The sequence below is a fragment of the Bacillus rossius genome, chromosome 1, assembly GCF_032445375.1.
Source record: "Bacillus rossius redtenbacheri isolate Brsri chromosome 1, Brsri_v3, whole genome shotgun sequence".
Lineage (NCBI taxonomy): Eukaryota > Metazoa > Arthropoda > Insecta > Phasmatodea > Bacillidae > Bacillus > Bacillus rossius.
This window is the reverse complement of record NC_086330.1, coordinates 58,512,030-58,526,406: the sequence shown is the minus strand read 5'-3', so window position 1 is coordinate 58,526,406 and position 14,377 is coordinate 58,512,030. Positions and strand designations below refer to the sequence as shown.

Below are 14,377 nucleotides of genomic sequence, written 5' to 3'. Positions count from 1 at the left end.
ATCAGCGGAAATTGTACAAGTTTAAAATGAAATGGGAAATTTTCAGGAATGGCAGGATTCGGGGTATTAAAACTCCCTCGCTTGCGCTTTTTTCCGTCAAAATTTCCGCCTCTATGATGTTTCTTTGGAGAGAATGTAATAAGTAGGCACCCAAATCACAAAGCTAACTCAATAAATTACTTAATCCTAACTAAGAAGTCAAATATAAATAAGACCTATTGAAAGCACCACAGCAATTTCGTTAAGTTTTTAATATCCAAAACACAAAGAGAAATCAGTAAATCATTATATCTTAGCCAAATAAATTCAATGTTTGTGTATGTAAAATAAGATTGTAGCACTTAATTTTGACTTTCGAAAATAACTGCTGTCACTGAGTAAAAAAAAAACTAACAGCACCATCTATTGGTTCTTTGGTGTACTACGCCATGATGATTGTGTCACTGAGGGCAACATTCAAAAACTTTTGTGACTGCCTTTTAAAAAGCAACTAATGAAGCGTTATCTGTACTAAGCTGAGCAGACTCCTAAAACTTTATTAAATTAAGATTTTTTTTTCAGTGAACCAATTTTGATGAAGTAAAGCCAATGTGTTCCTCCAAGTTATGCTGTGAAAACTCCATAAAAATTCGTGAAGTAGTTTTGGAGATTAACATGTTCAAACAGACTAACACTATTTTTAACAACTCTGTGTCTTTGTGTTCTGTTTCACTCCAAGGGCGCCCATACCCGGGGGCAGGGGGGGGCCGTGGCCCCCCCCTAGCTTTCAGGGAAGGAAAAAAAATATAGTGTAGTCAGGTGTTTTACTTTAAAGAAAATTATTTAAATTCGGTATTATGTAGAAGTGGTTCAACACGAAGATATTATTGTATATCGTTTTTTACATGTCTACTTCATTTTTTATGTTAGTTGAAGCATTAGTTTCTGCTGCTGCGATATAAGGTGTTGTGAACAGGGAGAAAACGCTGTTCAAGCGCAACGCCCGTGGCGAGTCATTCCCCTTCGTAATCCTGCCCAAGCTCACTCGATAACACAACGCAACAGATTTAGACAAGTCAGAGTTAGACGACGCGACAGTTGACATGTACTTGTAGACGGCGAAATGTTTTGCTACTTTTTCGTCATAATAATGTGTATGTTCACAAATAACATCTCAAAACAGATTTTTCAATAGTCTTTAGGTCTACAGTTTTATGCATCTGGTCTAGATTTAGTTTAGTGTATTCAGTCAGTAAAGATAACTTAAGTGTAAATAAATCAGTGAAAAGTGTAAAGATAAAAACCATTGTTATTATGTAGTGTTTCTTAGTTTTCCTCATTCGTCACATCCGCTCAGAATATTCACAAATTTTAAGGTAAGCTAACACCTTTAAAGTTACTCAAATAAGAATTATTGTTCAGAAAAGTCTACAACGTAAAATTTATGTTGGAATTTTGAATTTAGAGGAAAACCACTTTTTCTCCTTCAAAAGTGTTTAAAGGGATAAGGATTCCGCTACCTTCAGTAGACTCGGAAGCAATTTACACTGGAATCTCGATTTTACGTACGCTCACGGTCGCTTGGATTGCATTCGTAAAATCGTTATCTTCATAAAATTTTAAACACCCCACCCCGTGAAGATACATGTTATAATTTATTGAACGGAATATATATATAATATAAAATAGTAAAAACAATGACTGCCGTCTTCCCTCTACCCTCCCCTGCGTTCCCCTTATTTTTTTAGCATTCCACAACTTGCCTCATTGCACGAGTGATATAAAAGTGACATCACAGCGACTAAACACAGTTGCACCACGCATTGCATCATGTTAACTTTTGTGTGGTGACAGTAGGTTGTCCGACATGCCTTTCTTTGATATATTTCCTTTTCGTAAGACGCGTGCTACTAAAATAAATTTATATTTGAGTTTGCAAACTTGTCCACTCCTTGCCAGAGACGACTGAACACAGACGAGACTATCCAGGGTAGGGTTGATGAGCTGGAAGCATGGGCGCAAATCTGTAGGATTTCCAGGGGGGGCCCGTGAATTTAATTTAAGAATTTTGCGCTAGAGGTCAACCGAAACAAGTCTTCTCTGGATATTAAGCTCGTATGTTATACACTTTATTTTTACGTAAGTGATATTAACAATAAAGCAGAGCAACATATGTTTTAGTAATTATCAATTAATGACTATAGAAGTGATCTCTCAAACATGTTTGAATAATTTGCTAACCTAAATACATAAAATATCCATGAAAAAATCTATAAAAATAATATACGTGAATATAATGCAAATAGATAACACCCCACCCATACATTACCATTTTCCAAAAGTGTTTATTCTAATTTCAATTTAAAAATAAATGATTAAATTAAAATAAAACAAATATTTAAGGGGGGCTCCCATACAACAAACGTGAAAACAGAATAAAATTTCACAAATGATGTATTTCTGTTGCCGCTATAACACTGCGCCCTAAAAACCCAAAGCGCCACAGCTAATAAACGGATCAACATCAAATGAACGATCGAATCATATTAAAACTCTTAAAGACTATTTTATTTAGTAAAGGCATCAACCAGGTAAAAAAGAAAAAAAAAATTTAATGACACAAATGAAAAATCTTGGAGATAGAACTATGAAATTTATCCTACAGCTAATTGAACCACATACATTTCTCGGCTTATATTTAGTATAATCAGTATTTTGGCAGTGAATTATTTAGTTAAAATATGCCTCTTGATTAGTTATTAAAGAGACGCGTTTGCTTCCTTATTAACTTAAATACGGATGTGTAACGTTTAAATACTTCTTTCTCACTCTTACTTCTGTTTACTCGTGCAGTGTTGCAGTTATCAAATAACAAATGTTATAAAGTGATTATCGGCCATGAATTGTGAAAATTATCGTTTGATAATAAAAGGGGAGTGATTTTAAATTCCATATTGACGAGAAAAAAAATTATTCCATGTATATTCACATGTAACGTACAGAGCAGCTAGCCTTACAGAATGGAGATGAGCTAAAAAATTCCAGAAAATGGTATATAAGTTTCAGTTCGTAAATAAACTAAATTCTGCTATAATTACTGTTAAAGTATTAAGTTGTTTATTTACTGGAAAAAATAACGTTACATAATCACTTAAATAAAATATATATTACCTAAATAATAGTCACTACTTATAAAACAATCAAGCTTATCAGGTGAGAATCAGATTATGTTTTCCATTTCTTCCGCGTCACGAACTTATCCATGTTGATGTTTGCCAAGAAAGCAGAAGACTGGGGCACACGAGAGCAAAACCACTTTAAAAACAGACTACCTGAAACCTATAATACTGTCGTTTCAGATGACAAGGTAGTGTGGGTAACAATAGGGAGGAAAAGCTAACGGAACCCTACCCTAGCTTCTTCCTTTGGAATGAACGTTTTCTGGGAATTAAGGGTTTCAAAGTTCTCACTGGAAAACTCCATACCATGGCTTTCGCAGAAGGGGTAGGGGAAAATAACTACGGAACTCGAAGGTAGGAATGCAAAGCATGTCAAAGTGTCTGTCGTCGTTGTAAATAATAATAATATATATAAATATATATAAATATATATAAAAATATATATAAATATATATATAAATAATATATATATGTTGTGTACACCATTAACTTTAAAATCACGAAGTGGGCCCCCCCAAGGAGGGGCCCATTAATTCCAGGGGGGGCCCGGGCCCCCCTGGCCCCCCCGGGATCTACGCCCATGGCTGGAAGAATTCCCTGCCTTGCATTTTTATGGACTTCACCTTATCATATTTATCAGTTAATCTTTAACAGATCGGCTTGAAAAATATTAATGAACGCACTTTTAGTAACATAATCGAGGAGAACAAGCACACAGTTCAGTGTACACCTGTATTGTTTCATAAAAGTGATCATAGGTAGGGATTGGAAAAATTCGCGGTTTCAATGACCACTAGGATATACTCCACGATTCTCTATGTACTCGGGCAAATATCACCTGGCTATTGGCTACCGACTCGGGACACCTGTTTATTGCGATTATTATGATTCGATACTTCTTTTGTTGAGTGTTTGCCATTGGCTCAGAGTCCTTCAGGTAAATTGCGGTCCAATCACTGACGCAGCATTAAGCTAAACGAGTTTGGATTCCAGCCTGTCTCGAAAGGAATCCACGAATATTTACGGTCTCTAATCATAGGCTTATTTGGTGAAGAAAAACGCTGCTCTGTAACGACAGACATCCATTAAAAACACAGTACATTTTAGTGCGAGAAGCCCTTGAATTTGTGATAGCCATAGGGAATTATTTGTTTGTATAGTAAGTTAAAAAAAGCTTAGTTAAAAACCCGCTCGTCACGTCTACTTGCTGCGTCACTTATACCATTTTTGAGCGTTTTTTACTGGGAAACCGATGCAGCGAAGGTAATGAATGCGACACATGTCAAGATAATGCCTAATGGCATGGGTTGCTGGATATTAGCGGAAAGGAGAGGAAGTAGCTAGGTACTCAATATCGTTTCTTTCTCTCACGCTTCACAAGGTTTCAAGCTCAGTTGCTATGCTCACGAGCTGGAAATGTTGGAATGGGTAAGGAATGTTGAGTATAGTTCATTTGCAGTAAAATTAATATTTTTACAGCCTTGACATAATTTTTCAATCGAAGAAATTTCGAACTTTGCGACAAATAGTGTACCTAGTCCATTTTTTTCTTTTCGATTTTGAGTTTGATGACGCAATAACGTATACAATATTCACTAACGGTAAATGGATGTAGTATTAGCTTAAAAATATGAATACGCTGTGCATTAAAATTAATATTTTTATATGTTTTCATAGTTTTTTAAATTTTTTATTAAATATATTTTGGTGTCAAATTTTCCGAATTTTAGATGGTTCCTGAAAAATGTATTCGTAAAATCGCGGCTTCGTTGAGTCCGGGCTCCGTAAAATCGAGGTTCTAATGTACTCTTAATTCTGAAGTTAAGTACTGAACATGTTATTTAAGGGTTTATCAGGGCCGTATTTACGCGCAGGCTATCTAGGCTGTAGCCTATGGGCCCGCACCACAAATGGGGGCCCGCACCACACGACACGAAAAAAAAATTATACTGCGACGTGGATCTTCTTATATTCTTAAAATATGCGTCGACATAGTGTCCAGTTGTTTTGTGTGGATTAATTGCGCCGAACTAAACTCTTCTGTGGAAAGCTGATATATGAGTTATGTCAGCATTTAGAAATTTTCGATTATTTTCATTGGTTTTGGTGTCACTTAATTCCTTAACCTCTAAATACTGTTTGGTTAAATTGTCTAGTTAAATAATAAACTAATTTTTTCTGCGCTTTTCTATCACTAAATAAACTTATAGTCCTCGACTACTGAATCCATCTGTGCTAATTCTAAATGATAAGCAATTATGATTCATATCTAAACATAGTAATATACATTTAATTGTGAAACAATTTTTGACTATAATTATAAGTGTAGTTCAGGTGTTACATTTAAAAACAACTGTTTTCTGACTGTGATAACATATTTAAATCGCTTCTCTCCCAAAGTTGAATCTTTTGACCAACACTTTTTAAACTTTATAATTATTTTAATTTAATTTGTACGCGACATTTATTTATGGGTAAAGAGAGCAATTAGTTGAAGGACTGTATTCTTGATATCCGTGTACCCGAGACGCTGCAAAAGTATAAGGACTGTATTCCTGCATTTTTGTTGCTAAAAATTCATTTGTTTCAATAAAATAGTTAATAATTAATTAATAAAGTAGCCAATATAGATTTTTTATGGCGAATGAGTACTGTAGTCTAGTATTTTAGTAACAGGACAAAAAATTTTAATAGGGTCAGAACTGGAACTATTTTATGGCTAGTAACAAGCCGCAGTTGTCTTCCAAAATATTAAAAATACTTCATACCCCTAAGTCTGGCCCCCCCCTACAAATTATCATATGGGCGCCCTTGTTTCACTCCCTACATAACCCGCAATAAGTTTTTTGGCAATAATTTTCAATGTACAGACAATGGCTCTACAGTTTTATTGTAGTATAGTTAAATATAATGTATATAGTTATCCATTTTGTTTTTAATTTGCACAGAACATTATAAGTTAGTTAAATTTAAAGTGTAAATGATTCCACTAAATAAATTGCTTGCAAGTGGCGTGTTGTGATTGCAAAACAACCCAAAAAAACAAACTTGTTTTCAAGTATTTAATATATTTAACAATTTGGTGTTCTATTTTTAGGTTGCTATACGCACAGCCACAATTTGTTATAGTGTGTGGCGAAAAATGTTAGATGTATTAAATTTGTTTAAAGCATTGAAACATACACAAATATTCACATTTTTTTCTCAAATACATTTTGTATGTATGGGCTATTTGATTATATATATATTTATCTGGGGAGCTGATTATGATCAAGCTTTCTCCTTAACAAATTTGAAGTGTCATCTGCTAAGAATGTAATGAAAGTAGTGTTCTGGTCATGTTGCACACTACACTAATAAGGAAACTATAGTCCTTACTCGCATCACAAAAAAAAAGGGTTAGTAACCAGTCTACTACCGGGGTATACACAAGGGTGGGAGAAGGGTTTGGGGGGGGGGGGGGGGAAGAGTATATATCTTCCTCAAAAATCCTAACAAATACATAAAAAATCTTTTATTCCTACCAACAAAAGGAAAGAATAGGCAAAGTGGATCCCCCCTCCCCCTCCTCCCCCCCAACAGCCATTTATAAATGAAATTATGAATACACTCCTGTCAGCCTAAATGTTTATCTACTGCGTGTGCATCATAACGCTTCAAAAATCTAAAATATTTATCAAATTAATTTTTCTGTGGAGGCCCAAACATAGTTTATATTCTTTAAACCAAAATTTCTAAATAAATTTGCAGAATGTGATTTTTCAGTACTTTTTAGTTTGGAACAATATTCAACACATCATATACGTCACTGAAGTTACAGTGTGGAAATAGTTTAAGCTTCAGGAATAGACTGAAAAAAATTATATTCATGCTTGAAAGGTACACTTGCTGCTGTTAGTCTTTACACACTTCAAAGCAATAATGAAATACTTTGTTTTATAAATCTTTTGTTCTGTTTTTTTTTTTTCATTTAAAAATAAATGTTAAATGTTAATGTTAAATGTTATGTAAGATTGATTGTAAGCTATGGTTTTATTGTGCTTCTATTTGCTGCTAGTTGAGCACTGACATAAAAGTTTTCAGCCTCACACATACTACACAAAAATTTTTCAGGCTCACAAATGGCTGTCCCAGCAGTGGACAAAGTTATATATATATTTTTTAATATGTTCCATGCACACCAACATTATTCATGAAACTTCTAGGGTGCATATAAAAACAATCAACAATTACGCCTATAAGTAGACAAAACAATTCACGAAGAATGGGACACACAAATTGAACAGTGGACAAGTAAACACATTAACACGTCTACATTCATTATTGAAAAATACGTAAATTTTATAACATGACTCTTGATAGAATTTATGTTATACATTAAATTTATGGAATTGTGAGAATATATTTCGTTGATGTAAGAATATACTTATAAGTGGTAAATAGTTTGCACATTTGATATGAAGTAAATTGTCTCTTAAAAGTTATTTTATTTTTAGTGGTGACTCAATAAAAGCAGTCAAATTACTTTTCAAGCATATTTTCAAGTTTATTAAGATTATTAAAATTTAATTTTAGTCTAAACACACATCACCATTATTTTTTGTTGAGTGTACACAAAGTTGATACTAAACGACTAAACAAAAATTCATCAATGATTTAACATATTCCCATGTTATTTATGAGATGGTCTTCTCTCTTTCACACCCTTATGTTTGTGGGTCAGAAACCAAAACTGCTACAGTTGTTAGTGTGATATTAGTTGATATAGTGGAATTATATCTTGGCAGTGGCGGTACAGTGGTACAGTCGTGCTGCAGCAATAACCAAGATTGTGTAATATTTTATATGCAGAGTTAAACATGATCATAGCTATTACATCACAGAAGATACTGTTCCCCAGTGTAACATTTATTATTCACATTGCTACGTAGTTATTTCTGCTGCCTGAGTCATTTGTTCAGCTCTCTTGTTGACTTCATTACACCTGTAACAACTCGGATCGGCCTGGCTCAAAGACAACCTGACTTGTGACACTCATAAACATTTCAGATATAATAAATAATGATGTTTGTTGATGTTTTAATTTGGAGGTAAGTATGAATTTGGTAGTTTTTACTGAAGAAAAAAGTTTAATAGAATTTTTACATAGATATTTTTTTATTATATATAGATCTGCACAAATAAAACAATGTCCTCTGTTACATGATGTTTACAAAAGGCCCTCACATATTTCTGTTTAGGTACAAGCCAAGGACATAAGTTAAGATAAGTTGGCAGCAAAATATCACTTAAGCCCATTGTGTGTTGAGTGCCGATGACTGTGGTTGATGAAAATTTAGAAGAGAGGCAAGAAATGAGTTTAATTACTGGCGCAGCCCTGACGACAACTGTGAAGTTCGTTCCTTAGTGTATATTATGTAATTTTGGCTTGAGCCACTGCCAAATGCAACTTATTCAGGTGACATTGAGCAAAGAACTGGCTAGATGATACCACTGCCTCCAGTCATGCCGGGAGGAAAGTCATGTGACTACTGCCCAATCACATCACATCTTTCATACAGCAACCAATCACAACGTTTTTTCACTACAGAAAACTTACAGAAGCCAGTACATGTTTTACTGTCTCTCTTTCTCTGGTCACATGATAAGCGCTGTGGGAAATGCATGAGTTCCACTTTCCCATCATAAGAACACATACAAAATTGCCAGAAAATCTGTGCAGGTGAAAAAAGTATTAATAAACCATGGTGCTGCTGAGTCGCTAATTTAGTTTTGTTATACGAGATTACCGGAGATTGCACTGATAAAGTAGTCGAATGTAATGTAATAAAACTACACCAATTTTTTTTTAATTTTTATTTTTGTGAATGAAACTGAAAACTAAATCATTTACCTGTCTTGTCATTTCTTCCACTCGAACATTACCAAATGTTTTAGAATCATTAGTAAAGCTTCTGAATTATTTCAAACATAAAATACAGGCATTAAAACACAATTGTAAGTAAATAACATAATGAATAAAATATAATTACACAAATAATAATGTAGTAAGAAAAATGAGAACCAGTATAAATACAGTTATATGGCTTTTCTAAATAAAAAATTTCTAAACACAACAATTATTTACAAGAAAATTAATAATAATAAAATACAAGTATAAAAACTAGTTCACTTAAACCTTGAAACCATATAGGCCTAATTACGTAATTAGCTGATTTCTCTGAATGACAAAGTATAATATTTGTTTCTCAAAAAAATCTTTTAAAAGCTGGGGAAGGCAGGGTCTTGGAATGTTACACACTTCGGGGCTGGCTCCCTTCCTGCAGTTCCCTTCCTCGACCAGCAGTGGCTGAGGGACGCTGGAAAGTAGCCCTTATAAGCGCTCCCAACATCCTTGTGCTCTGAATGCAAATTCTCTGAGTGGCACTGTAATATATATACGAGCTACACGCACAGCGCAACTGGCTAGCAGACAGACCGCTGCCATCCTTCCCCCTGCCTGATCACGTGCTGTGTACAACAAAAAAATTTCACATTGGCTTGGCATTAGTAAACACTCAGATTTTTTTTGTGTGAATTCCATGTAGCATTAATTAAAATGGTGTACAACTGTGTGAGGAGTCATATTTTTTTGCGATCATCAAAGTGGATATCTGACCCATTTTTAGTGGAATAATGTTTGAAAATACTACCTCATATTTAGGACAGTTTTAGAGTCTTGCCTAATTAGCACTTTATTTTTTCAAAAATCTGTTTTGTTGCTGTATTAATTCTTATTTACATACTCAATCTTGACTTAAATATTTATGAAATGCAACTGGAAAAGTGACAGTGGAGATAAAATTTATCTGATATGTGCATGTTGTTCCTTCGATTTGAAGGTTTTGTTTTGCATTTGCAGTGGTTAGAAATTTGTTATAAATATACGCTTAAGAATTTACATTTTTATGCTATCCAGAAACATTAAAAAAAAATTTTATGTTTAATATTTAATCTTAAAAATTTATGTTTTTATTTTTAAAACATTGGTTGAGTTTCATTCATTAAGTAAAATCCAAACAATTTTGTTGTCATTAAATAAGGATGACTAGATATTGGTTTATTTTTGTAGGGAATAAATTCAGTTCCAAGCCCCCTTTAAGTATGCTTTTCTTTATACTAAAATTTGGCTTATTATTACCAATAATATATACTAATTTTATGAACATGATTTATATGAGCAAGATTCACAACCACTACTTCCCCATACCTCTGCCTGCACATGACTTATATACACATTACAACATGGGTCTCATTTCACCTGTCTGCCCATGTCGTTTCTTGGCTTCTGTGTGGTTTTAATTTTAGTAACATCAGTTTCTATTCTGCTGAAACTATTATGTGTGTGTCATACATGCTTGCATTCTGGCTGATCATTGACAATTGCACAGTGAAAGAAATAATTTCCTCTATACAGCTGTTTGGTATGTAATTGTCAGAGTAACTATAGATTGTTAAATTACACGTCAAAATTTAATTTGCATTTACAGCTGTGTAAGTTATTTGTATGGTTTCATTAAGTGAAAACATTAATTTAAAATGCATTATTATTTTAATTTTTATTTTTCAGTATTTCTTTACTTAGAATTAATTATTTTATTTATATTAATTTTTATATTTGGTAATATAATGAACATTTATTTTTATTTTAAACTTATTTATTATAACATAAAAACTTTGCATTTCTTTGCATAAGTTTCACCAATATTTTGAATTTGTTCTAATCTAATACCTCTGCTTAAAATTCTTGGATTAGGCTCTTGGAGAACATCCTTATGACAGTTTTAAGTATGTATAAGTAAACCAAATGACTAAGGTGGGAACAGCTGGTCTATATCCAAAATTTAATTTTTAAACTTGTGTTAATGTCTAGGCCATCATTAGGACAAATCTAAAGAGCCTGAAATCTAAGAATTTGCAGAGCAGTTATATTAATTTTGTAAATTTTGTAGGAACTGAATCTGCATAGAGTTGTGCAGAATGTTTAAGCTAGACCAATCAGTATATTTGCTTGATTTTACGTTATTAAATAGTTAAAATGTTCTCATTATTTATGAGGTGACTTTAATGTTGAATATCAATACCCTTGTAAATCTCGTACATTTTAATTTTGAACGTAGTAACTAGGAGAGGATTTGAGATTACGTTTCAGAGGGTTAATGAGCTGGAGACCCTTGCAAAGTAGTCAAGATGAACTAGATATGTTGACAGGCTAGATCAATGCAAAGTGCAAGTTTCGCACAATACCTAGTGTGAATGATGTTATGCTTGCATATGTGCTTTGTCATTATGTACATATCATTACTGCTACAGCACCAGCACTTGGCACATTAATAGATGAGTATAAAATTTTCTAATTATTATATTTATTTGCTTTTTATAAGTATCTCAATGTTATTTAGAATACTAAATTCTGGGTGGTATTAATTTTTTTAAACCTAATGTATTTCTCTATATTTGAGCAACCTTCTGATATTTAATATTTACGTAATTCTTTATTTATCCTGCATGTTGTGAAAAAATCTTAATATTAATCTTATTTTTCAGCCAGATCCTAACGTAGTGGAAGCACAGACTCCAGAAGGGCTCGTGAAGGGCCATGCGTACAGTGTGACAAAGGTGCATTTCGTGGATATCGTTACCCCTAACAGATCTGGGAAGATTCCATTGATCCGGCTGAGGAATCCATGGGGAAATGAGGCAGAGTGGAATGGCCCGTGGAGCGACAAGTATGTGGAGTTTATTTACGTAGATAATGCACGTACAATATTTAATTTGTATCAAATTTAAAAAATCAAGTTTTTTTTTTAATATTTATTAAAAGGTTTTGCAACATTTCGTCTGTTTAGTCTTCAAGGCAGTGACAGATTAGATGATACAGTTAATGTATAGCAAAATTGTGACTGTAATTAGTTGTAGATGCCTTGATTGCTGATCTACCACTAAGAATTATAAATTAGGTACATTAAATTTTTTTTAGATCTTGGTATTTCAACTAGCATTCTTAGAATTGTAAAATTAAAAAAAAAAAAAAAAAAAAATGATACTCAGCCATTTAATCTGAACAAAAATACAAGACATAATTATTATTTGATTATTTGGTTTCGATTTACATCAATATTTTTAATAATTTTATATATATGTATATATGTGTTACACATACACACACATATACACACACACACACACACATATATATATACACACACACATATATAGAGAGAAATAGAGAGAGCACCTTTGTATGTGTTTACATACTTCAAAAAAATTACAAACAAAATTTAATGAGGGTTTAATTGTTTGGTCAACCTAAGCTATGTCATATAATTTGTTAGTTGAACAGTGTGTTCGTGTGTGTGTGTTTCTTATAGCTTATTTGTACATTGTTGGTCTTTTTTTACCTTCGGTTCCTGTCCATTAAAATCATTCTATTCCTTTGTTCCGCAAAGGTCTCCAGAGTGGCGGTTCATCCCCCAGCACACAAAGGAAGAGATAGGCCTCACGTTTGACGACGACGGGGAGTTCTGGATATCGTACGACGACTTCAAGAGGCACTTCTCCCGGCTGGAGATCTGCAACCTGAACCCCGACTCCCTGTCGGAGGAGGAGACGGCCGCCAAGGGCAAGCGGCGCTGGGAGATGAGCATGTTCGAGGGCGAGTGGGTGCGAGGAGTTACGGCAGGCGGGTGCCGGAACTTCCTCGGTGAGCAACAACTTCTCGCGTAACCTAACCACACTTGACGTTTTATTACGTTGGGAGGTCAGCACTCTCTGCAGGATTACTTGTTTAGGGCCATCGACAGGATGGGTAAGCAAAGTTCTTGTTGCCCGGGATCCAAGGGGCTGTATTTGAGTTTCGAGATTGTTAGTAGAATTTGTAAAAAACCTTAAAAATTATGTGATGCATGCAGATTAAATTTAAATTTTGGCCAGAGTAACATTTACTTGTTTTAAAGTATTTTTTGGTGTAAATTGTGGGTATTGTAAAGTTAAACATTAAATAATAGAGGGTGAAAATGGGTGGTTGGGAGGGAGACATCACAATTATTTACCCTGCTTGTTTTTGTAACACGTTATTATCTGGAAACCAAGCCACCAAGAGCAACTTAATATTTTTCTGGCACCCCTATGTTTTAATGTAATCTTTTCATACCCATAATATTAAAAAAATCTGAATACTGAAAACGTTACTGTGGCCATAACTGAAAACCTTAACTGAGCGTATCACATTACTTGTAAGGTTCCTATGAATTGTATTAACAATAGACTGGTAATTTTGGTTCTATTTGCATAAACCCGAGCATTAAAAAAAAATCTAGAAACTCAACTGGAGCCTTCCCAGATGCCAGCGCCCTAGGGATTTGGTCTCCTCTGTCCCTGCCCTCAGTGACCGTGCCTACGAGGCACAGAGTCAGGAGACAGCCTTCCCAGCTCCGAGATACCAAGGCTGACACCTCAGTTGGATCCTACCAAAACTCGGTCTGTCTCCTGAGAGATAATAGCCGGTATTGTGGAGGCTTCAAATTTGAGGATTGGGATTGTAGGCCGCCATCTTGGGTTGTGACGTCACTGCGGCCATCTTGGTGTCAAAATTTCCACAAAATTCTTTGCAAATTACTCAAAAATTCTTTACAAAGCTAAAAATTTCCATATTCCAGTGAAAAATATCCTTTTCAAGGAAAATTTTCCGCCTTTTAATCAATAGGAATGTCAATGGTTTTAAATTCCGCAAAAAAAAAAAGGCGTACATTTCACATTTACCAGACTCTAGTTAGCCTTTGAAGGGGACATTTTACCTTGAACTTGATCTTTGACCGTAACATTGACCATGACCTTGACCCTGACACCACCTTGGATTCTGACATTTTGTTTTCTAGAATTTGTCATCTTGGATTCTGCCATTTTGTTATCTAAAACTTATTGTGATCTGGAATTATGACGGCATGTCCGCCAAATTGAAAATCGATAATTAATATAAAAAAATTGGATCTTATTTTTATGAGATCTTCCACTCTAAAAATTTACAGAGTGGCGTTCATGTGCAATGAATGCCAAATAACTTGTGTAAGTTTTGTTCGCCAATCCATGGGTCAAAGACACCTTAAGGCACTGTCTCACACACAGTGTTGGTTTGTTCATTTTTGCTCATTACTATTTGATAGCTTTTACTGTAAATCTAT

General features: G+C 34.2%; 1 protein-coding gene across 11 annotated transcripts in view; it reads left to right on the top strand.

The window, feature by feature from the left end:
• LOC134536437 (calpain-A-like) overlaps positions 1-14,377 on the top strand; it is a 221,877-nt gene that overhangs the window by 124,402 nt on the left and 83,098 nt on the right. For all 11 annotated transcript variants that reach the window (XM_063376220.1, XM_063376215.1, XM_063376192.1 and 8 more), the window contains exons 7-8: positions 11,745-11,926; positions 12,647-12,900. In XM_063376220.1, the coding sequence (XP_063232290.1) occupies positions 11,745-11,926; positions 12,647-12,900 (436 nt within the window). The remainder of the gene's footprint in view (positions 1-11,744; positions 11,927-12,646; positions 12,901-14,377) is intronic.